General features: G+C 45.2%; 1 protein-coding gene across 2 annotated transcripts in view; it reads right to left on the bottom strand.

The window, feature by feature from the left end:
• EDN3 (endothelin 3) overlaps nucleotides 1-18193 on the bottom strand; it is a 119725-nt gene extending 101532 nt beyond the window's left edge. For both annotated transcript variants that reach the window (XM_024114902.3, XM_024114900.3), the window contains exons 1-2: nucleotides 17657-18193; nucleotides 16885-17149 (exon numbers count right to left, since the gene is read on the bottom strand). In XM_024114902.3, the coding sequence (XP_023970670.2) occupies nucleotides 16885-17149; nucleotides 17657-17708 (317 nt within the window). In that variant the 5' untranslated portion in view covers nucleotides 17709-18193. The remainder of the gene's footprint in view (nucleotides 1-16884; nucleotides 17150-17656) is intronic.
• Nucleotides 18194-23375: the final 5182 nt, after the last annotated feature.

Raw genomic sequence — 23375 nt, 5'->3', positions numbered from 1 at the left:
AAACTGGATAAAGCTGAGCCTGAATGCAGAGACCAAAAACCACTTTTGTAATCCCTGCCCGAGAAACTAAGATTTCCAAAGTCCTAAATATAAACATATCTTAGATCCACTTGTTTTCCTATAACTATTACAACATCAATGCACCGATATGAGAGGGATCAGCGAATTTTTATGTCTCCCACCCCCTACAACGACAAAGGTCAAAATCAAGGCATGAGAAATTAATTCCTGTCTCGCAGGGTCTCATAATCATGTTATTGCAAAGTTGCAAACAGATGCAGCTCAAACAGCTTCCAGCAATGGGAAGGAGAAAAAAAAGAGTAACAGTAAATACTAATTTTGAACAAGTACAGATCTTTTTTTAAATCAACAAACAAAAACAGCCCTACTTGGTTTAAATAATGCAGGGGATGGAAATTCCTTCTCCTTCAAAGGAGAAAAAAACTCACAACTAACAGCACTGTTTATTGCAGTAAAATCAGGTGCAATTTTGCATACAACTACAATAATTGCATGTGCAAATTAGGTACCCCTTGATCATGCACAATTGCTCACATGACCTGGTAAAAACTGGGCCCTGAAAATCTAGCCAATGTGTGCAACATAAAAGATAGCAGTGATATAATTCAATTATAAAATGATTTAATTTGAAACATGCCTGTTTTGAATGGGAACATTTGTTCAGAATCCATGCATTCAAAATTTTGCAATTTTTGTGGTTAGGAATTTACAGAAAGAACTGTTAAACTTATATTTTAGCTTGTTGTTCTCAACAATTTCTAACTGAAGATAACAAAAAAAAGAAAAACAAAGGACAGTCTCCATTCAGGGCTGGTGCAAGGAAGTTTCGCGCCCTAGGTGAAACTTCCACCTTGCACCTCCCCCCCCGCCCTGAGGCGCCCCCACACAGCAGCTTCCCCCCCCTCCCCCCCCCCCCCGGGGGAGCCATGCGGCAGCTTCCCACCCCAGCTCACCTCTGCTTTGCATTCTCCCCGAGCACACCACCCCCGCTCTAATTCTCCTCCCCTCCCAGGCTTGCGCTGCCAAACAGCTGATCAGCGCTGCAAGCCTGGGAGGCGGGAAAAGTGGAGCGGCGACCACGCGCTCAGGGAGGGGGCGTAGGAACGCTGTAAAAAAAAATTGGGGGCACCGCTTTTTGGCGCCCCGAGATCTTGGCGTCCTAGGCAACCGCCTAGTTTGCCTTAATGGTAGCACTGGCCCTGTCTCCGTTCAGTCAAAAGGAACTAGTGGATTCCAGAAAGGCTTATCTACTTTCTGTTTTGCTTGTAGTTTTACCAGTGGGTATGACCATAGAGTCCATGATCTCTTCATTATTTACTTTTAATAGCTTGTGAGGTTTATTCTCCTTTAATCTTTCTCTGTTTCTGTCATACAGTCTACATTAGGACACACACATGCAGATGGGTAACATGATCCTTGCTGAGCATACCCAGGCAAAACTCCCACAGACTTAAATGTTGTTTGCAGTGTGGTTGTAGCTGTGTTAGTCCCATGATATTAGAGAGAGAAAGTGGGTAGGGTAGTATCTTTTGATGGACCAACTTCTGTTGGTGAGAGAGCCTAGCTTTTGAGCTACACAGAGCTCTTCTTCAGCTACTACACCCACCTTGTCTCTCTAATAGACTCAAATGAGCATATGAATAGGGTCTGTCCAAACCTGCTATAGGTAAATGCAATGTAGTGACAAATCTTCCATACACTAATAGCCATCTTTATACCAAAACAAAACCCAGTAAGAAGTAAAGAGAGACATAAGAAGAAGAATAAATAATAATAAGGCCAAACTCATGTTTACTCCAAGGCACCTTTACACCATTCTAGCAGTTTAAAGGGGCTGTATAGACATGAGAATCAGACCCATTATTTTGTTTCCAAAAGCTTTTTAAAAATTTAAGACTTACTAATTTCCTACGTTAGGGACACCAGGCCTTAGCTATCTGTAAAGTGCCATATACACCCACCGTGCTGTATTGTGTAAACTTTTTTTTTTTTTTATTAAAGCCAGTGATGACATTTATCCTTTCTGTTCATCTGTTTCTATTGGAGTGCTGAAACTTCCCCCACTCCCAGGAAATGACACAAGGACACTCCACCAATCACAGAGGAGGACAAGCCAAAATTCCCAAGTATCCCTTCTCCCACAGACAAATACTTTTGTCTGTTTGAAAATAGTTTGTTCCATTTCATGCTGCAAGATGACAGCAAAATTTTCAAAGGCGACTAAGTGATTTAGGAGCCTATGTCTCTTTTCGAAAGCGACGTAGGCAGTTAAGAGCCTAAGACTTATTTAAAGTCAGAGGAAATGAGACTCTTAAGTCACTTTTGAAAACATTACCAGACACCAACTAAAGCATCTGACAGCTCACTGTAAAGCATTCGGATACTCTGTGTGAACAATGTTATATGGAAATATACTGGATTGGAAGCTATGGGATGAATTCTCAACAGCTGTGTGAAGTCCAGACCCTCTAATTTAAGACAAAATTAAGTGGGTCTGATTCTGCACTTGTTCCACGTGCAGCATTCCTACTAAATGGATGAGAGTCTTCCATACAAAAGGGCTGCGAAGTTGGGTGATGGGATCCAGAACTGTGCTTTGCCACTGTTTACGGGAGAATGGGGAATGCTGGGAGGTTCTGTATCACTTTACCATTTTAGACAGGCTGATTCCCTTGTGAGTTTTAGCACTGGTGCCTGGTGTTGAATCCTACAAAAACTGATTTGAATGGACTGTCAGATCACGTGAGAATATGGAAGCAAATTGTACCTGTCCGTGGAATACTGAACTTCAGTAATATGACACTGATAACTATGGTAATACTATTAGATTACCTAGCACGGTTAGAAAAAAAATAGATGTTTGTCAGTAAATAAATATTATGTTGAAAGAGGCCCATGGCACTAAAAGTGTAACTCTGAATCAGTATCCAAACTTCTAATTCAAGCGTTGGGCACACCAGGGATTTAGTTCAGGTCCATCTTTAATACCTGATATGGTTAGGTCTGTCTCTCTCAGGAGCATTAGCGCTGTCATAATTGATGTTAACTTGATATTCTACCATTTATAACGTACATCACAGGGCTGTTGTTAAAGTGGTCATCCCACAAAAAGAATAAGGAACCCAGAAAAATGCTTAAAGCTGCTTAAATTAAGTTAAATAACTATAATCTGCTCTAAAATATGTAAGCAAATGAAAATAATTCAAATGCATGAACTGAAGCTGGCTTGGGGAAGATAATGGGTACACCCCTCTAGGATCAGCATGCAGCCATCCCTTGCCTGTATAGTCATTTGAACAATGAATGTGTGTATGTACAATCCAAAAGAACTGGTGCACATTTTTTTGTGGCTGTGGATCTACGTAAGAACATAAGAATGGCCATATTGGGTCAGACCAAAGGTCTGTCTAGCCCAGTAGCCTGTCTTCTGACAGTGGCCAATGTCAGGTGCCCCAGAGGGAGTGAACAGAACAGGTAATCATCAAGTGGTCTATCCCCTGTTGCTCATTCCCAGCCTCTGGCAAACGAAGACTAGAGACACCATATGTATGACTCTGCTGTCATACCCTCTAGGATTGAAACTGGTGTTTAGATTGTTAGGTTTTTGGATTAGTAACTTCAATCCTCATTCAGCAAAGAATCTAAGTGTATATTTAAATTTACTTGGCTTCACTGGAACTACTCCTGTGCTCAAAATTAAACATGCATAAGTGATTTCCTGAACTGAGGTTTCATAGCTGCATTTTGTGTTTTCTAAAGTGTCCGACTACGTCTCGGTGTGCTTAACTAATAATAAAAATAATTCTCTTTAAACACTGTAATGCTAATAGCAGTTTACATTTATAACAACTCCGTATCCATAAGGTTTACAGACTACAGTATGTATGGGGTTTAGTTTCAACCACCAACAACCTCCAGCAACCAGTGGGGTGGAATATAACAAGAGGATGGTATGTGGGAAATGATCATTTAGATAGTCAGTATGACATCCTGTTACAGCAGCAGTTTGAGACAAAGTGCACAGGAGTCTTCTCTTTCACGCCAGTATCCCAAGAGGTCCTTTCCTCTTTTTGTGGAGCAAAATTTTGATTTCCAGGGAACAGGATGGATAAATATAGAATGATAACAGAATATGGACCCATTTAATTTCTAGATTGGCATTTTGAAGCTGACCTAAGTCACTCGTGAATGAAGGTGATTAATCTCTGATGGGTATTAGGGCTTGTCTTCACTACCCGCCTGGATCGGCGTGTAGAAATCGATCTCTCGGGGATCGAATTATCGCATCTTGTCAGGACGCGACAATCGATCCCCGAATCGACGTGCGTACTCCACCAGCACAGGTAGGAGTAAGTGCCGTCAACGGGGGAGCCGCGGCGGTCGATTTGCTGCCGTCTTCACAGCAGGGTAAGTTGGCTCAGATACATCGAATTCAGCTACGCTATTCACGTAGCTGAATTTGCGTATCTTAAATCGATTTCGCCCCCCCCGCGTGTAAACCTAGTCTTAGTGGCCTACTGTAGGTGGAATTAGTTGTTGTTGTCAGTCTGACACCTAGTGTCTCACTCCACAATAAGCCGATGACAGTTTCAGCAAAGAGATCAAAGCCTGAATGTGCATGGAAAGCAAAAATCCAACTACCCTTTCTCACCCCTAGAGGTGGGTTCCATCCTGCCAACTCAGGAGCGCATAATTTAATAGGAAAACAGGCTGTCTGCCGAGCACGGTCAAAATCTGAACTATCTGAATCACTAATATTGTTGGAATCAGTATGTGTGTCCGTTATTCAGTGACAAGAATGTTTCACTATGTTTGTGAGATGCTGCTCGACCCATACTCTGCCAACCCATCCTGAACACTAAAAGGGCAGACCACTGGATCATGTTTGCACTCTTTCAGCCCTGGAGGATATATCTGGATAAGTACAGAAGTTCAGAACTGGGCAGCCAGCACAGAAATATTAGCCTAAATTCTGCCTTTAACTGTACCCATCCAATCTTGCCAATTCCTAAATTCATATTTTAAAGTCTGAAGGGACCATTAGATAATCTAGTCTGACTCCCTGTATAACCACAAGACAGATAATTTCATCCAGTTACTCCTATACCGAGCCAGTAACTTGTGTTTGAATAATGCATAATCTTCCTGGATTTGAACACTTCACATGATGAAAAATCCACCACTTATCTTGGGAGTTTGTTCGAGTGGTTAATCATCACTGTTAAAAATGTCTTCTTTCTAATCTGAATTTGTCTGGTTTTAACTTCCAGCCATTGGTTCTTGTTATGTATTTCTCTGCTACATTAATGATCCTTTCAGTACCTTGTATTTTTTCTGCTTGAAGGCACTTTTACATTGTAATCAAGTCACCTCTTGTTCTTTTACTGACATCATTGCAGTGGCCCTGGCAAATTTAACCCATTCAGCATATCCCCAATGACCTTAAATAACTCTATCGGCAACACTATAAAATCTATTTATTGGACCACACATTGCTTTTGAATGCACAGGCTCAGCTCTCATCAAAAGATAAGGGACCATTCAATGTTTTAAAGATGTAACCTAGAAAAGACTTTGGTTTCTTCTCTAAGGGCTGGTCTACACTGGGGGGGGGGGGGGATCGATCCAAGATACGCCACTTCAGCTACGCGAATAGCGAATAGCGTAGCTGAAGTCGAAGTATCTTGGATCGAATTACCTGGGGTCCCCATGGCATGGGATCGACGGCCGCGGCTCCCCCGTCGACTGCACTACCGCCGCTCGCTCTGGTGGAGTACCGGAGTCGATGGTGAGCGCGTTTGGGGATCAATATATCGCGTCTTAACGAGACGCGATATATCGATCCCGGATAAATCGATTGCTACCCGCCGATATGGCGGGTAGTGAAGACGTACCCTAAGTTATTTCATGGGTAAATTTTATAATTGAGCCTGTAAGTCAGTGGGTATTGCCAAAAACTAGTAGTTCTTTCTGTTGAGAGAGTTTCGGTATCTTTAATTACAGATCTGAGCAAGATAAAATTAATCACTTAACAGAGAACACAGAATCATAAAGCAATTCCGTCATTATTACTGAGTAACAGATCGCCTCGGCATGTAGCATATACTAGCTTTTCATAATGGTTTTGCAATGTAACCTTTTGTCCACAAGGACATTAATTGCTGCATCCTGCTGTGACTTTCATTTAGGATTCCCTCCTTTCTCTCTAAGGCTCTCCCATTTCCAGCAAACAAGACAACAACAGTATCAAAATGACACCAGCATGCTCTGAGGGCTGAAGTGACCCCAGTAGTTCACTGACAAGTCCAGACAGACACACGCTCTCGCTCTCTTCATGTGGGGGATCTCCAGGGTCAGAGCCCAGAAACGCGGTAACTTTCTGCCTTCCCACACCTCCCTACTTGCTGATCTAAGCTGCTTCTCACCACAGTGGGGGGTGGAGGGCCGGGGAGGAAGGGGGAGGCGGTTAAGTAATAAAACTGCTTTGGGTTGGCACTCTACCTCCAGCATTGTTTTTATTGAAATCTCAATCATCTCCCTAGGGCCAGAGAAGCCAGAACCAGGGTCTGTTTTGAATATGTTAATACAATGTTTAAAAGCATCTTCTGTTGCAAGAGGTAGGCAAAGAAATGAGGTTGGGGGAGGAAGGGAATTTGGCAGCATGGTATATAATAAGGAAGGGTAAAACAGGAACTAAGGGCTGTGAGGGGGGATAAGAAGTGAGGGAGGAAGGATGTAATTCAAAGGGGATAATGATGGTGTGGGGAGGAAAGAAAATAGGGAGAGAGTGAAAGATGCTGCTGAGCATAGATGGGAAATAAGTGGTGAGGAAGTAAGAGATAAGAAAGGAAAAAAGGTGAGTAAGCAGAAGTTTCAGAAAATCATCCTTCTGGCCTCCTGCTCCTTTTACTTCCTAAGAGTAAATAATGCTCTTTCTAGGGGTGCCAAACCTACTTCTGATCCGCTTTCTTGGACAGCAAACTATTTCACTGTCAAATACTGTCTCAGGTGCACGCACTCAGCAATGGTGACAAAACAGGGCCACTTAGAAACACTATGTACATAACGTTCCTATGGACATTGTGGCTATTCCTATTCAGAACGCATAGGCTGAATGCTAGGGTATATTAAACTACTCACTGCGGGCCACATTCTACTCACTCACATTCCTGATCAATCCAACTAACTTCAGGGGGGCCTGGCTGCTCAGGGTGTACAGTCAGCACAGTAGTAGGGCCTATATGCCTGACACTAAAACCCAGCTGTGCTTTCGTTGCACTGAATGTGTGTATTTTCAAGAAGGGTCAATGTCTCCAGGCACAGCCCTTCCATCTGCTCTCAGATAAACATGCCTGCTTCTGTGGAAGCTCCCTGGGTGTAGCTAAGCCAGTGCTGCCAAGTGTCATACATCTCTGATGTATGCAGTGTTCTAGCTGAGTCCGGCCCAGGATATTAGAGAGACAAGGTGGGTGAGGTCATATCTGTTATTGGACCAATTTCTGGTGGTGAGAGAGACAAGCTTTCGAGCTTACAGATAAAAGCAGAGCTCAGTGTAAGCCCAAAAGCTTGTCTTTTTCACCACCAGAAATTGGTCCAATAACACATTACCCCACCAACCTTTTGTCTCTCTATATCGCTCATGACATTCTCACATTTCTGCAGTCTAGCAGGAGCCTCAAGCATCTAGCTGGGCTGAGAACAAAGGCTGTAGTTACTCCTTCTGTCCACCAAGGTCTGCAGGGACACCTGCTCTGCAGGCAGCCGCCTCTCTGTCTCCCCTCTAGGTGTTCCCTCTCTCTGCTGGAGGAGGGCGGGAAAGGCTCAAGCAACAGGAGGTCTGCTAGCTGGGACAGAAGGTGAGTGGGTTCAGTACAGGCACCAAGCTCTCCCTTCAGAGTACAGCCACCTGTCTTCTTTACCTTCCACTCCCTGGGAGACTCCAGCCACCCAACCAACCCTTGGGGTATCCAGCTAACATTCCCCCAAACTGTACTGTGCAACCCCTGATTCCAGCAACCCCAGCTCCCACTAATTCACACCCCTTCTAGCACCCACCCAACCTAGCTCCCACCCATGCCAGCTGCTCAGTTTTATGCAGCTTCATGGCCTACCCCTGCCACTGCATTTGGGACACAGTGTGCTGACCATAAACTAGTTTATGTTTATGCTCAGATACAAATATTTGAAAATGTTCATAACTCATTCATTTGCATAAAACTTCATATCCAGCTGCATAAAATTTGACAGCTCTAAGGTCAGAAATCAGCCCTCATACTGAAAGCCACAAGTGCTAGATCTGTACCCAGGGCAGTGTTGTGGGACTTCCTGGACACTTTTTAATACAAGCAGGAGAGCCTGATTTTCCCACTCCATTATACCAATTTATATTGGTGGAACGCCTTGAACTTGAGTGGAAATTCACTATGTACACTGATGTAAAAACTAGTGGAGAATCAGTCCTTGAGTGTTTAATTTCTGGACAATTATGCAGTGAAAATGCTTATGTTATTGTCACTGCAAAAGTCATCTTATCAAAAGATTGGTCTGTTTGAATCCTGTCTCATTACTGTAAATTGTCCTTCTCTACTCTGAAATTAAAACCAGATGATTGATTTACTGGTGAAATCCAGCCTTTCAAAAATAAGGGCTTGACCCTGAAAACCTACCATGAATAATCCCATTGAGCTCAATGGCATTACTTGCATGAGTAATGACTGGGATCAGGTTCTGTTCAAACTATTTAAGTAGGGTATTTTTTTAACTGAAGCGTTTAAACATTTATACTTGTTTTAAAGTGTCAATAGAGGCAAAAACTCAAATACTGATTAAAAATAAGCACTCTGGGTTTAAATATTCCTCAGGATCAAGCCAAAACTCACACATGCACTGAGTTCACAATGAGGACTTCAGATTAGTGGATATTTTTAATTTATTCAGTTGAAAATAATATATCATCCAGACAAGAAGTTTAAGAAATATAGGATGAAAAGGGTAAATTTAAAAAAACCTACCCCGAAGGACTAGTAAATCAATGCAAATGAAGCACAATATGGGTGTTTACACTGAAATCGTACACTTCCTAAAATCATTAATCAAATCCTTTGATTTTTAAAAATACAAACTTCTACCCTAAACCTTTCCTCCATTTGCTGCTCTCCTCACAGGGGAAAAAAACCTCAAGTGAAGAAAAAAAAATAGAATTCTCCTACTTCACTCTCCCACACTATCAATGTTGCACGACTGTCCCTTAGAACTGAGCCAAATATGCATGTACTGAACTTGGTTTTGATTTGCCATCTCACTCATGGGTCCTTTTGAACTGATTTCAAATGGGCCAAGGTCAATGTGCAGCCAGGATTCATACAGTTGTGGCCAAAGACAGACAACATCATGCATCACTGACTACTGCCCTCTGACCAGGGTGGATAAAAATCCAATGATTTTTTTTTAAGTTAAAAAATCAGATCTTTTTTAAATTTAAATCGGATTTTTTGATAAATGCCTTTTGGGGGAAAAAACCCTATCTAAAGAGTTTGAGCTATAATGTATCTTAATTAAAAGATATCTCACAATGGAATAGGGATTATAAATTCTAATTCTATAGTATGAGACAATATATTCATGTAATGTTTAAGAAAAGTTTTGTAAATGAGTTCCAATAGTTTATGGATTAGGGACCCAATTGTATGGGGTTCCAGGGGGTTCTGTATAGATTAACCTAAATAATCTTTCTATCTACCCAATGGGTCTCAGTGCTCCGTCTAGAAGATACCATCAGAGATGCTTAGTTTTGCCGTTCTCAAACTGTGGATTTGTGTCTCCAGAGATAACATGCTTGTTAACAGCAAAAAATGTTTTAAATAAATATATAGAGGTGAGAAATAACGGACCTCAACCCTATTATCCCTTTGCAAATTTGTGTGCACAGAGTCAATCCCTTACCTCTCTCTAAAAGTGCAAAGTTTCAAAGAGTTCAATGAATAGAAGATTGTTGGGAGCGGAATACACCTGGACAAGGAGAAGTCTGGAGATAAATGTGAAAAGGGAGGGATAGGCAGTAGAAACAAAAGTGAAACTGTGAGCAGCATATTCCAGAAGTCTTGAGGTCTTTCTTCAGTGTAGCCTTCATTGATCTGAGATCTACCATACCATACGGCAGGGCCGGCTTTAGGCCGATTCCACCGATTCCCCTGAATTAGGCCCCGCCCCTAAGAGGGCCCCGCCCAGATCGGGCAGTGTCCCTGCCTGGAGCATAGCTCTGTGGCTCTCCGGGAAGTAGCAGCTGTTGCTGCTAGGCAACTAGAGACGCTGGCCGGCAGGGGGCTGAGGCAGAGGCAGCAGCGGCTGTTGCAGGTCAGGAGGGAGGAGAAGGCACATGTGCTTTGCAGCCTTCCCCTCCCCTCCCCCCAGCACTCACCTGGAGGAGACACCTAGGGGGCTTCCGGTCCAGTGGGAGACAGGAATCTCTGCAGTGTGGACCTCACTCACCTTAGCAGCTGCTGGGGCTTTGGTCGGTGAGTGTTTGTTTGACCCAGTGATTCCCCATAGGTTTGAAATATTGGGTTGGTTTTCGGTGCTGTTGCTGTTTGAGGGTGAGTTTGTGCCTGCCTGTGTCTGTTTCAAAACTAAACTCGGGATCATGTAACCCAGGAAGAAAGCCCCGAGCCAGTACTTAATGCTGTGAATTCCAGGTGAGAGGGAGGTTTGGAGGAGGAAATCAAATACATCAAGAGGGGAGAATGCGAAAGGTCTGCAACGCGGCAGGCTGAGACTTTTATCTCTCCCCCGCCCCAAATTATTTTGCAAAGGAGGGGGACGGGGGCTCCTATCCAAACCAGTTCCCTTCCCATCAACTCTGCTTCCCCTGCTGCAAGACCACTGTAGGGGCTGAATATTTCCATTAAACTCTGGCTCCTTCATTTGCCCTGCAACAATAAAAAGGAATATCCCCCCCCCCCCCCCCCCCGCAAAGCTGTGTGGACATTAAGTTTTTTTTGGGGGGGGGGGGGGGCACGATAATATTCCAGATCGATCAAACACCCACTCAGCTTTCTAGCCGTCCAGCAGCTCTAGGGCAGGGAAGGAAGGTGCTCTTGGTGCAGAGTGGTCACAAAACAGGGGTGAACTTAGCGGGGGGGGAGGGGGTCCGGTTGAAATCCCACCCGATGCAGCCACACTGAATCGCTGGCGGCGCTAGGAGAGGCCAGGAGTGGAAGCAGGTGGCCTGGGGGTGCGGGGTCATTTGCCCTCAGTCCTGGGCTCTGGGATGGACTAGGCTGGGTGGGTGGTGGGTTCAGTCTAGTCTTCCAGCCTGTTGCTCTCGCTGGGGTTTGTGGTTTTCATGTGGCTCCACCAAAAAGATCAAACAAGCCCAGTAGAAAAGGGGGGTGAGAGAGGCGGGAAGGGGTTTGTAAGGGGTTAAAGTGACCCATCAACAAAAGAGTAAAACCAGAGTTTGACTGGGTTTCCCCCCAGCCACCACTCCTGCAAACACTGGGCAAGCGGCAGCCCCATCCCCCACCGAGGCTATGGTGAGGGGCAGCAGGGGAGGAAGGAAGCCACATGTGATGGCAGTCCCCTCCCCCGCAGCACCCACCACCCCCTCTCCCGCCCCCAAACTCTGTCCCAGAGCCTGCACCCACCCCTCCGCACTCCCTCCCAGAGCCTGCACCCCTCCACCCATCCTGCACCCCACACCATGCCCCAGCCCAGAGCCTGCACCCAAACTCTGTCCCACTCAGCTCTGTGCAAAGCTCTCCCCTCCCAGCCTCTCTCCAAGGGTTGCAGCTGTCTGGAAGTGCCTGACTTCCACACCATCCTCATTCACACCTCATTCATTCAACAGGTCAATTGATTACAAAGTTGGGGGAAGATCTTATTCTACTTCTAGCAAAAAGACATTTTTCTTTTACTTTAATTATACTACCTTAGGGGCCAGCTATAACATTACCAAGGTTCAATACAAAGTCATATAAAAGTTATACAAAAATGCATAATGCAGAGATTTATCTACAACTGCACTGATTGACTGCTGTGTGCAGTAATATAGTGACCCCTGGGTCCTTGAATGAGGCTTTATACTTGGGGGGGGCGAGTGGGGGGGCAAAGAGGCAAGCAGTGAGCCAGCAGGGGTTCTGGGGGGGAGCATGGGGGTTTCTGGCAGGGGAGGGAGAAGGTGAAAGGTGGCAAGTGGTGGGTGGGGGACTGACTAGGAGGGACACAGCAAGCCAGCGGGGGGCTAGGGGGTGAAGAGGGGTGTGATGGTGGGGCCGAGCGGGGAGGGGTCGGGTCCTATTTTACTGCTGTGATCTGGTCACCTTATGTTCCCCCCCCCCCCCACCTTCCTTTTTGGCCCACAGCTGTTTCGGCGGGGCAGCACTGGGGAAGCAGGGTTTGTTTCCGCGGGCCGGGAGGCGCTTGGGGGGGGGGGGGTGGAGGAGGGCACAATTTTATATTAATAAGGACATATTTTATAAATTTTAATAAAATAAACATTATTGAAGAAAATCAGTTGTACAACTATCAAAATGTGAATGATTTTCCTAATATGAAAGTGAAAATCAGCTAATTAATATATGATGCAATGTATGTAATATATAATTTTGTTATTATTTATATAGTCATGGAAAGTAAATAATACATGGAAGAAATGAAAGGGTTCTTTTTAAGTGGCTTTTTTTTTTTTTTGTCATCCCTGCCGGGGCCCCGTCAAAACTGTTCAAATTGGGCCCCGCACTTCCTAAAGCCGGCCCTGCTAGAAGGGAAAACCTATAATGGCAGCAGGCCATAAAAGAGACCCAGTTTGGGCCTCATCTATCTCTGAGTTGTGAAGAATATGTATTAAGGTTATAACAACCAACAAGAATGCACTTTTATGTAGAAATCCATGATTAAATCGAGTCTTCCTGATTAAGGTTAAATCAAATCCACCCTGCTTCTGACCAGATTTGATGGTGGGCTGAGGGCTCTGCATATGACTGGTGAGAGCCACAAATTGGCTTGGCAAGCACCCCACATCCATAAGAAGGCTGCTATATTCAAAGACAAAGGCTCAATCCTATTCCTGCTGGACTAAAAAGGGACTGACTTAAAGGGGTGCAAAATCTAACCCCAAAAAGTTCAAATTGGTTTGGGAACTTGTGGGAAAAACATTTACAATGAAGTTATTGGTTATTAAAAGTTTCACCAGTCAAGCCTTGGTTTAAATAAGAGTGATAAATATTTAGCTAAAATTACTCCTAACTAAGCCCAATGGTGGTGAAGTATGGAGCTTCAAGGACCGGGGTGACTGTCTGATTACTGCACGTTTACAGAGTTCAAAAGCCTTGTCAATTGACAGTGCTTCCAGTTGGAATTGTTTGGTGCATTCACAAAGGAAGTGGCGCTGGATATAGCCTGTAAGTCAGGACCCATTAGCTTCATTAATTTTTGCTGTTACTTGATTTTTCTCAGTGTTGTTATTCTGAACCAATTAAGGTCCTTGTAGTTAATTAAAAACGCATGTTTAGCTTATTGCAGAAGTTCCCAAACTGTGGTCAGTGGACCAGTTGCTGGTAGTCAGTGGAAAGCTAGATGGTCACAGGGGGATGACTCTTCTGTCTTGTTTCCAGCTTCTAAAGTTCATTAAATTAAGCTAAAAAATACATTAAGTTCTTTCCTAATAACTTTTTCAAGGTACAATTTCTGTGGCTACCCCAGGGACAGGGCCGGCTCCAGGCACCAGCCTTCCAAGCAGGTGCTTGGGGCAGTAATCTGCAAGGGGCGGCAGCCCGTGTGTTTTTTGCCCCCAAGCAGCGCGCCGAATTGCTGCTGTGGATGGCGGGGGCAGTCCGTGTGCCATTAGGGCAACATGCGTGTTTCCGCAGCGGCGGCAATTCAGCGGCAGCTTCTATGTTCAGCTGCCCGTGGCGGCAATTCGGCACGCTGCTTGGGGCAGCAAAATCAGTAGAGCCGGCCCTGCCCAGGGATGTTATCTGATTACTAGCAGGAGGCAGCCCATGAAACATTCCCCTTAGGCGACATCTACACTCGGAGCTAGGGTTGTGATTCCCCTGCTCGCATACACATACTCACACTAGTTCTCATTGAGCTAGTGCAAATATAAATAGCAGTGGAGGCATGGTTTAGCTGTGCCAAGTTCAAAGCTGCCTGAAACTTATGGGTACATACCCAGCACAGCTAAGACATGTCTCTGCTGCTGCTACCCATGCTACCACGGCTACACTGCTATTTAAACTTGAGAGAGTGCGAATATGTGTATGTGAACAAGGGAATCACACTCCTAGTTCATAGTGTAAACATGGCCTTAGAATATATTTAAGACCCTGGATTTCTTGTTTCAGGCAGGAGATTGGGGTGCACCCAGTCTAGATACAGGAGCCAAGGCTCAGAAATTGAGGCTGTAGCCTCAGTGTTGCTCTGTCCTGGACTAGGTCTTTCTGTTAATCCATCTAGGTATTGATCCTGCTGTTCAACATGCAAGCCCAACCCAGCCTGAGTTCTAGCATGTGAGACTTCACACTGCAAATATTAACCAAAACAAAGAAGGTAAGAGAGAATTAAGTGCTGTGCGCAGTTAACAGCAACTTTAGACAAGTGTCTGATACTGTTTAATTTATCAGCAGGCACAATCCTAATGGGACAATGTATGTTGTAAGATGTTCTCCACCACTTTGTTGATATGTTTGTCAGAACCTCAACAAAGTGATGAGATACTGTCAGAGGAAAGACTGTGTTGAGGCACAGTATGGGAAAGAGTAGTAGAGATTAGAATTATGCCAGAATTTCAGGATGTGCGTGTCAGTGAAATGGATAATACGCAGCTATGGACAGAAAAAAGTAAAAAGATTTCTACCTCAACGAATCTGCTCCCTGAGTGTATCTTAAATTTTCTCTGCCTATTTAGTGACAAATGAGATTTTACTACACTTATACTTCTGTTTGCTTTGCAAAGCTAGTGCAGTTGAGTTGAGGACTTTATTTAGGGTGACTAGATGTTCCGATTTTATAGGGACAGTCCCGATTTTTGGATCTTTTTCTTATAGAGGCTCCTATTACCCCTCACCCCGTTCCGATTTTTCACATTTGCTGTCTGGTCACCCTAATTTTATTCTAGTTCATGCGTCAACAGAATTGTGAACTAAGGGCTTGATTTTCCCCCCTTGATTGCCCTTCCTCATGTGATAATCCCTTCGATGGGATGACTCATATGAGTTCTCCGAGGGGGTCATTAAATCCAGCACCAAGTTCCAAAAGCAGGATCTCAACTAACTTGTGAAGAAGCATGAGCCAAGACTCACGACTGAGTTGACAGGGCTAGCACTGAGAAAAGCTATCTTTTTACTGGTTAATTTAGCAGATTTGCCCTGGGGTCACTGAGAGACGACAAACATGAAACCTCCAGAGAGTCACTTTTCAGAGCAGAACTTTAATATTTTTTTCTCTGTACAAAGGGCACGATGAGATAGTTCACTGGCTACAAACAACTCTTTCCATTTATTATTATTTTGTAGAATCTGACCTACAGAGCACTAGGCACTTTGAGGGCAATCCCAAAGAGCGTGCAATCTAAAAATATGGCTGCTTCTGTCCTGCCTTCCTTGCACTGAGATATTAACTCCCTGGACAAGAGCTGTTATAAGTTTGGCGCGCATTCACACTCTCTCAGTCTGGGGCCTCATAACTGGTACGGTGGCCAAGTAGCAGCTGGGGAAGTCATGCAGGGGAGGGATGGCAGCAAGAACTTGGTGCATGGCTCTTTGTAGCCTCTCCCCTCTTCTGGGCAGGGAGCCCCAGCCCCCACAGCACACCATCCCTGCGGGGAATGCCTTCAACTGTAGTCTGCAAGGATCATCTTACAGCCCTCCTGTACCATTCCCAGGAGGGAAGGGGAGAGTACCCTCAGCCCCTTACTCACTCCAGTGTACTGGTTCCCAGCTCCCCTAGAAAAGGAATCTCCTTACTCCTCAGGGACACAGCATCTTCTCCCATCCTGCAGGGGCCTCGTTCACTCTAGGGGGCTGAAGCCAGTACCCAATTCCCAAGCTGGCTCACTATGGGTGGCTGACCCCCTATCCCCACTGGGGAGGAGGGATCACTCCACTCCTTATCCCCTTCCTGTTATCATCCTTCAGGGCTTAGGGATAGAGCAGAGACTCATGTCAAGGGGCTGCTCCCCAGCCATGGCCTTGTCCCACCGGGTCTCTGGCTCACTCACTTTGGAGAGCCAGTCCCCATTTGCTCATGCCGGTCCAGCTCCCTTGGCATTGCCTGAACTCCAGGTGCTGCTCCCCCTGCCCCATCCCCAGGGGTCTCTCCCCCCAGCCCTCCCAGGCCTGCTGCTTCCCCTGCCCCATCCCCGGGATATCTCTCCCCCCAGCTCTCCAAGGCGTGCTGCTCCCCATCCCCAGGGGTCTCTCCCCCCAGCCCTCCCAGGCGTGCTGCTCCCCCCCATTCCCGGGATATCTCTCCCAGGCGTGCTGCTCCCCCTCATCCCCAGGATATCTCTCCCCCTAGCTCTCCCAGGCATGCTGCTCCCTCCATCCCCAGGAGTCTCTCCCAAGCTGCTCTCCCCTATTCCCAGGATCTCCCCACAGCTCTCCGAGGTGTGCTGCTCCCCCCCCCCAGATCTCTGCCTCCAGCTTTCTTGGGGGTGCTGCTCCCCCCATCCCCTGGGATCTCTCCCCCCCAGATGTGCTGCTCCCCCCTCCCCAGATCTCTCCGTCCAGCTCTCTCGGGGATGCTGCCCCCCCACTGCCGGGGTGTCTCTGGGGTGCTGCCCCCCCCACTGCCGGGGTGTCTCTGGGGTGCTGCCCCCCCCCCACTGCCGGGGTGTCTCCGGGGTGCCGCCCCCGCCGCACTCACTCGGGGGTGTTGATCCAGATGATGTCCAGGTGGCAGTAGTACACACACTCCTTGTCCTTGTAGGTGTAGCAAGTGCAGCGCTTGGCTCTGCGGCGCGGCGCTCCCGGGCCATCCGCCTTCCCTCCTCCGCCGGCCGGCAGCCCCCCTGCGGCGGCCCGGGCCGGGCTCTCCGCACCGACCCGCTCCCGGAGCGCGGGAAACCTCGGGCCCCGGCCGCTGCCGCTCTCCGCGAGGGGCCGGGGGCGAGGCACGGGCAGCGAGAACCCTGCAGGGTGGGGAGAGAAGAAAGGCTGAGAGCCGCTTGGGGGGGGGTCCCATCCCTCAGCTCTGACCCCCCCCCCCAGCAAGGGGCTTGTCCTTTCCAATGGCGCCCCCCCCCCTTATAACTGGACTTCTTTTGCGGGATGGCGAGCGGCTGAGTTGGGCTTGAATCCCTGGCGGACGGTAGGTGCGGAGGCAGCTCCCGGGGTCTCTGCCTGCTTTGGGGCCCCCCAGGAGCAATGCACGAGGGCCAGCGTGCCCGGGGCCAAGCGGAGTTCTTGGGTCGGGTTAGGGTCGCTGATCAGGCGAGAATGAGGCCGAGGAGGCCCCGCGCTTACCACCGTTTAGTCGCTTTTCATGCAGCGTTCGTTTCTATTCGCTTCTTTCGCCTTTAAACCCCCACCTTAAACTACCGACTTGGGTTCCTACTCACTGACCACGCACCAGAAGCCGCAGGCGCGGCGGCTGCAGCCCCCAGGACTGTGTGCCAGCCAAGCAATCCCCCTTTTACCTGCGCTCGAGGTCACGGTAAGTCCCAAGAGTAACAAGAATCCCAGCTCCATGAAATCCAAATGGCAAAACTTGTCAACGGCCGGCAAAAGGTGGAGTGCGGCGGGGATGACTTTGTTCCAGGAGAAATCGCTTCAGGTTGGAGGCAGGGGAAATCCTAGGTCTCACGGCGAACGCTGCTCCCAGCAATTAGTTCCCACACGGGGATGTGATCGCTGCTTCTGCCTTGTTGGGGGTGGGGGGTGTCTCTTCCCCCCCCCCGTGCAGTATTAGTCCTGAAGGGGAGAGTGTTGTCAAAAGAAGAAAAGATTCATTGCTGCACTTTTCCCACATCCCCCCCCCCCCCAATCCGATTAGAAACTGGAGCTGCTGTTTTAAAGCTGCAGTTGCCTCCCACAAGACGACAGCTGACTGCTCAGTGTATATGGATGTTGAGGGTTGCTATCACTTATCCCCTCGTGGTTTCCCATGTCTTGCAGCCTTGCACAGGTAGAGAAAGGGAGAAGGCACAAGCTGCTGCCTGAACACCCTCCCCCGATGTTCTTAACTAGCTATAAGAACAGGAGGACTTGTGGCACCTTAGAGACTAACACATTTATTTCAGCATAAGCTTTCGTGGGCTACAGCCCACTTCTTCAGATGCATAGAGTGGAACACACAGACAGAAGATATTTATACATACATAGAACATGAAAAGGTGGAAGTACGCATACCAATTGTAAGAGGCCAATCAATTGAGATGAGTTATCAGTAGCAGCAGAAGAAAAAAACTTTGAAGTGATAATGGAGATGACCCATAGATGGTGTGAGGAGAACTTAACATGGGGGGGGAAAGGGGGGATTCAATTAGGGTAATGACCCAACCATTCCCAGTCTCTGTTTAGACCTAAGTTAATTGTGTCTAATTTGCATATTAATTCGAGTTCAGCAGTCGCTCTTTGGAGTCTGTTTTTGAATTTTTTTTGTTGCAAAACTGACACCTTCAAGTCTGTCACTGAGTGATTAGAGAGGTTAAAGTGTTCTCCCACTGGTTTTTGAATGTTATGATTCCTGATGTCAGATTTGTGTCCATTTATTCTTTTGCGTAGAGACTGTCCAGTTTGGCCAATGTACATGGCAGAGGGGCATTGCTGGCATATGATGGCATATATCACGTTGGTAGATGTGCAGGTGAACGAGCCCCTGATGGTGTGGCTGATGTGGTTAGGTCCTATGATGGTGTCCCTTGAATAGATATGTGGACAGAGCTGGCATCGGGCTTTGTTGCAAGGATAGGTTCCTGGGTTAGTGTTTTTGTTGTATGGTGTGCATAACTAGCTATGTGGCTCTTAATCCATCTCTCTTAAAAGAGCTCGTCCTGGTATCGGCTCAGAGAGGTCGGCTGTTTTTTGTGGTCAAAGCATTAGATTGTGACTCAAATTTGTGCTCAGTTTTTTGTTTCTGCCACTGACTTCCTGTGTGACCTTGGGCAAGTCATTTAGGCCCTAGATCCACCAAGTACTTAGCAGCTAAATCCGGTCCCATGTGATCCACAAAACTCCCAGTGAATTCTATAGGCACTCAGTGGCTAAATTTTCAGGGTAAAAATTCCCTAGGGGCCTATTTTTCTGCCTCGGCATAAGCACTGCTGCCTCACTCTAGGCGTCCAGATGCCTATTTCCTCTACTTGTGCCAAAATGATTCACGAAACGTGGGAAGACAGGCATTCATCTGCTTAAGCTGCATGCAGCCCCCAATCTGGTAGGCATGGGCTGTCTACCTCATCGGGTACCAGTCAAAATCTAGCTGGAGGAAGAGGAGGTGGTGCTTGCCCCCATTATAACTTTTAGCTCTGACAAAGAGAGGGAATTGAATGTAGGTCTCCCACATCCCTGGTGAGTGCTCTAGCCACTGGGCTAAAGGGTATAAGGTGAACGCCTCCTCTGTGTCCACTTGGTATGGAGCGAGGCAGGTGCCTATCTCATTCCTGTAAGAAACACCTTGGGCACCTAGCCACCTGATTCCTGCCATCAGTGCATTCCCTACGCCCTCTTTCATGGGGGGAGGGGGGAAAAAAACTACAATTATGCTCACTTTCTGGTATTTCATAAGAGCACTTTTCCCCTTCCCCAGGAAAACACATAATTCTCCTCCCCTACCTCCCCCCCCCCCAAAAAAAAACAACCTCTGGTGTGTGTTGTTCAATAGCCACACTTTATATAAAAGCTCACTTAAATATCATGTTCCATTAATTAAGAAACTCGGTATTATTGCCTGTTTTCAAAGATGTAAAAATTAGGCAGAGAATGTAAATACTATGTTCTTGTCTAATAATACAAAGAAACATAATGTCTCTGAAAGTGACCACACTTTATGACATACATTTATAAAATACCAGAAGCAGGAGAGTGAACAGGCACTAAGTCCAAAGGCAGGCTGAAAAGACAGGATCACTGTGAGTTCTTAGAATTTTTAGTTAAATCAGAGTTTCTAGTAACAGTGAACCTCAAAGAAGCTCATGTCACTAGCACTACGCTGAAGTTTGGCCCTGATCCAGCAAAGCATGTGCTTAAATGTAAAGATGAGAGTATTCCCATAGATTTCAATACTCTCCCCTGCTTAAAGTTAAGCATATGTCTTATAACTTTTAGCCCAGTGGTTAGATCACTTGCCTGGCACCGGACCATTCAAGGTAGAGTGGCCCGTTAACACCTCTGCAGTCATAGGACAAAAAGAGGGGATTCATGAATTACAGATTGTTGTAATCCAGTGTGTTGAATGGTCCCACGCAATATGTGCTAACTACTTATGCTAAACAATCTATTCCACCTTGCATTTTGCTGTGCTCCTGGGAGTTCCTTTTCCAGACCTCATGAAAAGTTCTGTATGGCTCGAAACCTTGCCTCTGTCACCAACAGAAGTTGCTCCAGTTAAAGATATTATCTCACCCACCTTGTCTCTGTAATATCCTGGAACCGACATGACTTCAGCTACACTGCATAATACCTGACATTGCATTTTCGCCTATCTTCAGGAGAAAAATTATAGAGGCATATTGTGTCATTATTTCTCAGTCAGTGGGAAACACTGTTTATAAATCGAGGGTGTGATATGATTCTAAATTCTAATTTTATCACCTGAGTTTTCCTTTGTTGCAATATAAGAATTTTCCTTCTCCCTAATAATGAAGTATTCTCACAGTAATAAGAGAAACAGTGAAAGAAAGGAACAACGTAGCAATATCATCATTTTATCATACTTATGGACTGATTAGCAATACAACAGCCACCAAAGACAGTGTTAGAAACAGCAGTGTCCCAATCTCAAATGCTACTGAAAGGCAGTATTCTGCTTTTAAAATCCTACTATTTCTTTAAATATCGCCTTTAATGTATTCTGCTCTTTCTTACATGTGCTGTTTTCACTCTGAAAAGACAAGGGATGCTGTGTCAGCAAACCGAGTGCAGTGTAAACAAAAATGTAATAAAATGTATCCTAGAATTCGTAATCAAGGTTTAGAAATTAAGAACCCAAGGGCCAGGTTTTGACCAAATGAGCTGTAAAAGAAATAAAAGATTAGATGTAACTTCCGCTGCAAAGACAGAGAGAACCTTAGCAAAGAGATTATTATTTCTGGATTTTGTGTGGCCTGATTCTGTTCTCAACTACATTCAATTCAAAGGAATTATTCCTGATTTCCATCCAAGTAAGTAGGAACAGAAACAAATCTTTATCATGCATCATTATTAGTCCTTCATGTTAGGTAAATAGATAGGCTAATAAGTCACAAATCAGAAGTTGTCTGAAAACACACATTGAATGTCACATCAATAATTATCACAAAGATTGTTTTTCCTTACTTAATAAGCAATTTCAATAAATGTGCTAGGTTCAGAAATGTTGAATGAATGTTGCATGAATGTTCCATATTCATTTAAAAATGTCTAAATTAGATATATAACTTTTAATTTTAGACCTGCATGGGAAATACTATTTTACAGATAAGTTTGTAGCTGTATAGATGAAAACACCTGGAATCCAATACAGTGCCAAAATCTGCTTTCTCAGTCATTGTTTCTAAATGAGGCCCAACGTAGGTATTTCTGATCTAGTGTTCCAAGTTCCAGGAGAGCAGATCAATAAGCATAACTATTCATTTATTATTTACTGTAATGGAAGAATGCCTAATTAGTAATTAGACCCCCCCAAAAGAATGATTATGCTAATCTTTTACTATGGTGATTTTGAATGATGTTTAGGCATTGAACTTTACTCATTTTTTGACATATGATAAAGGTGGCTATGTGAGACCATTCTAAAAAGTGCACTAGCAATATTACATAGTCCTTGGTCAAAAAACCTAAAAGTGATTTTTTTTAAGACATACCCAGCAGGAAGTGTATCTGAGGAGGCAGCTTGGCTCAACAGACAGGAAGTTAAGAGACCTGATTTACACGCTCTTATAGAGCTTTACCTTTGACTTGTTGTGTGACTTTGATAAGTCACTTTCCCCTCTATACCTCAGTTTCCAAATCTTGAGATTAATGTGCTGCATAGATGCTAAAAATCATTAGCATTAATACTCTCTACCCTCTTCCCCACTTCTCCCCACCTCCAATATGCCCCTTTCTGCCCCCTGTGTTGGTGGGTTGCAGAGGGAGTGGTGCCAGGAGTCAGCTATTCTGGTCCTACATCCATAGAGTACTTCCCCACACCAGGGCAATCCCCAGGTCGGGAGATGCAGCCAATCTCCCTTCCCTTTGGGCCACATGAGCAGCTCAAAGGGAGTGAAGAAGAACAGAGAATCTGTCTCATTCTTGAGTGTAAATATTTGAGAAGAAGTTACTTGTAATTGACTGAAAGGAGAGATATGTCTAGAACACAGACAAGGCTGAGACTTAAGGAGTTTTGGAATGTGGAGCAGCTGAAGAGATGGCATTAGAGCTCCCAAATCAGACTGACAGCAGGAATTCCCAAGAAAAGTGAGCTCACAGATTCTATATTTGAAAATTTGAGACTGTTAGTATAATTAGGCACCTTTGGGTTTCTTTAACAAACAGTTTGTTTTTAACATATTTGTCTGGTCCTTGTCTCCCCATCTTATAAATACTTCTGTGTAGGGGATTGATTACTCAATCAGATACTTTCTACCAATAATCGCATAGCATTTAGTCTCCAAACAAGTGCTACACAAAATAGTTGTTACTAAAAGCTTTAGAGCTGTTTAAACAAGGGAAACCACTAAGGGGGAACATTTAAAAAAAAAAAGAGTACCAGGATATACTCCCCTACTAATAAACATTGTATTAGAATTGGATTGTAAAGGTTTGAGAAGTAGTAGCACACAGATGTGGCACAGATGTCTGTTCTTAAAACTATGTAGTGGCCCTGGAACAGAACCTAATTCACAAATTATGCATATTTAAAAAAATAAATGTACCCCCCCATTGTCTTTTATTGGACTTGTTTAGCAGGCACCATTAAAATCTCCTTCCCCATCTGCAATTCCAGCATTAATCACAATATTGTCCTATTTTTGAAATAGAAGATGCTGTAAAACTGCAAAGATTATGTTTTGAATGGCACACATTGTACTTTTCTCAAATGATAAACAAATTAATAGACAATGATTGTGTGTACAATGCAGTGAAATCAATAAGCTCTCCAGAAACACAGTGTTGTGATTATTATTTATTAAGTTACTTGTTGCTTGAGTTACACAGCAATAAAATCCCAAAGCT

The sequence above is a fragment of the Chrysemys picta genome, chromosome 13, assembly GCF_011386835.1.
Source record: "Chrysemys picta bellii isolate R12L10 chromosome 13, ASM1138683v2, whole genome shotgun sequence".
In the NCBI taxonomy this organism is placed as follows: Eukaryota; Metazoa; Chordata; order Testudines; family Emydidae; genus Chrysemys; species Chrysemys picta.
The sequence above is the reverse complement of the archived record's forward strand: the minus strand, read 5'-3'. Positions and strand labels throughout refer to the sequence as shown.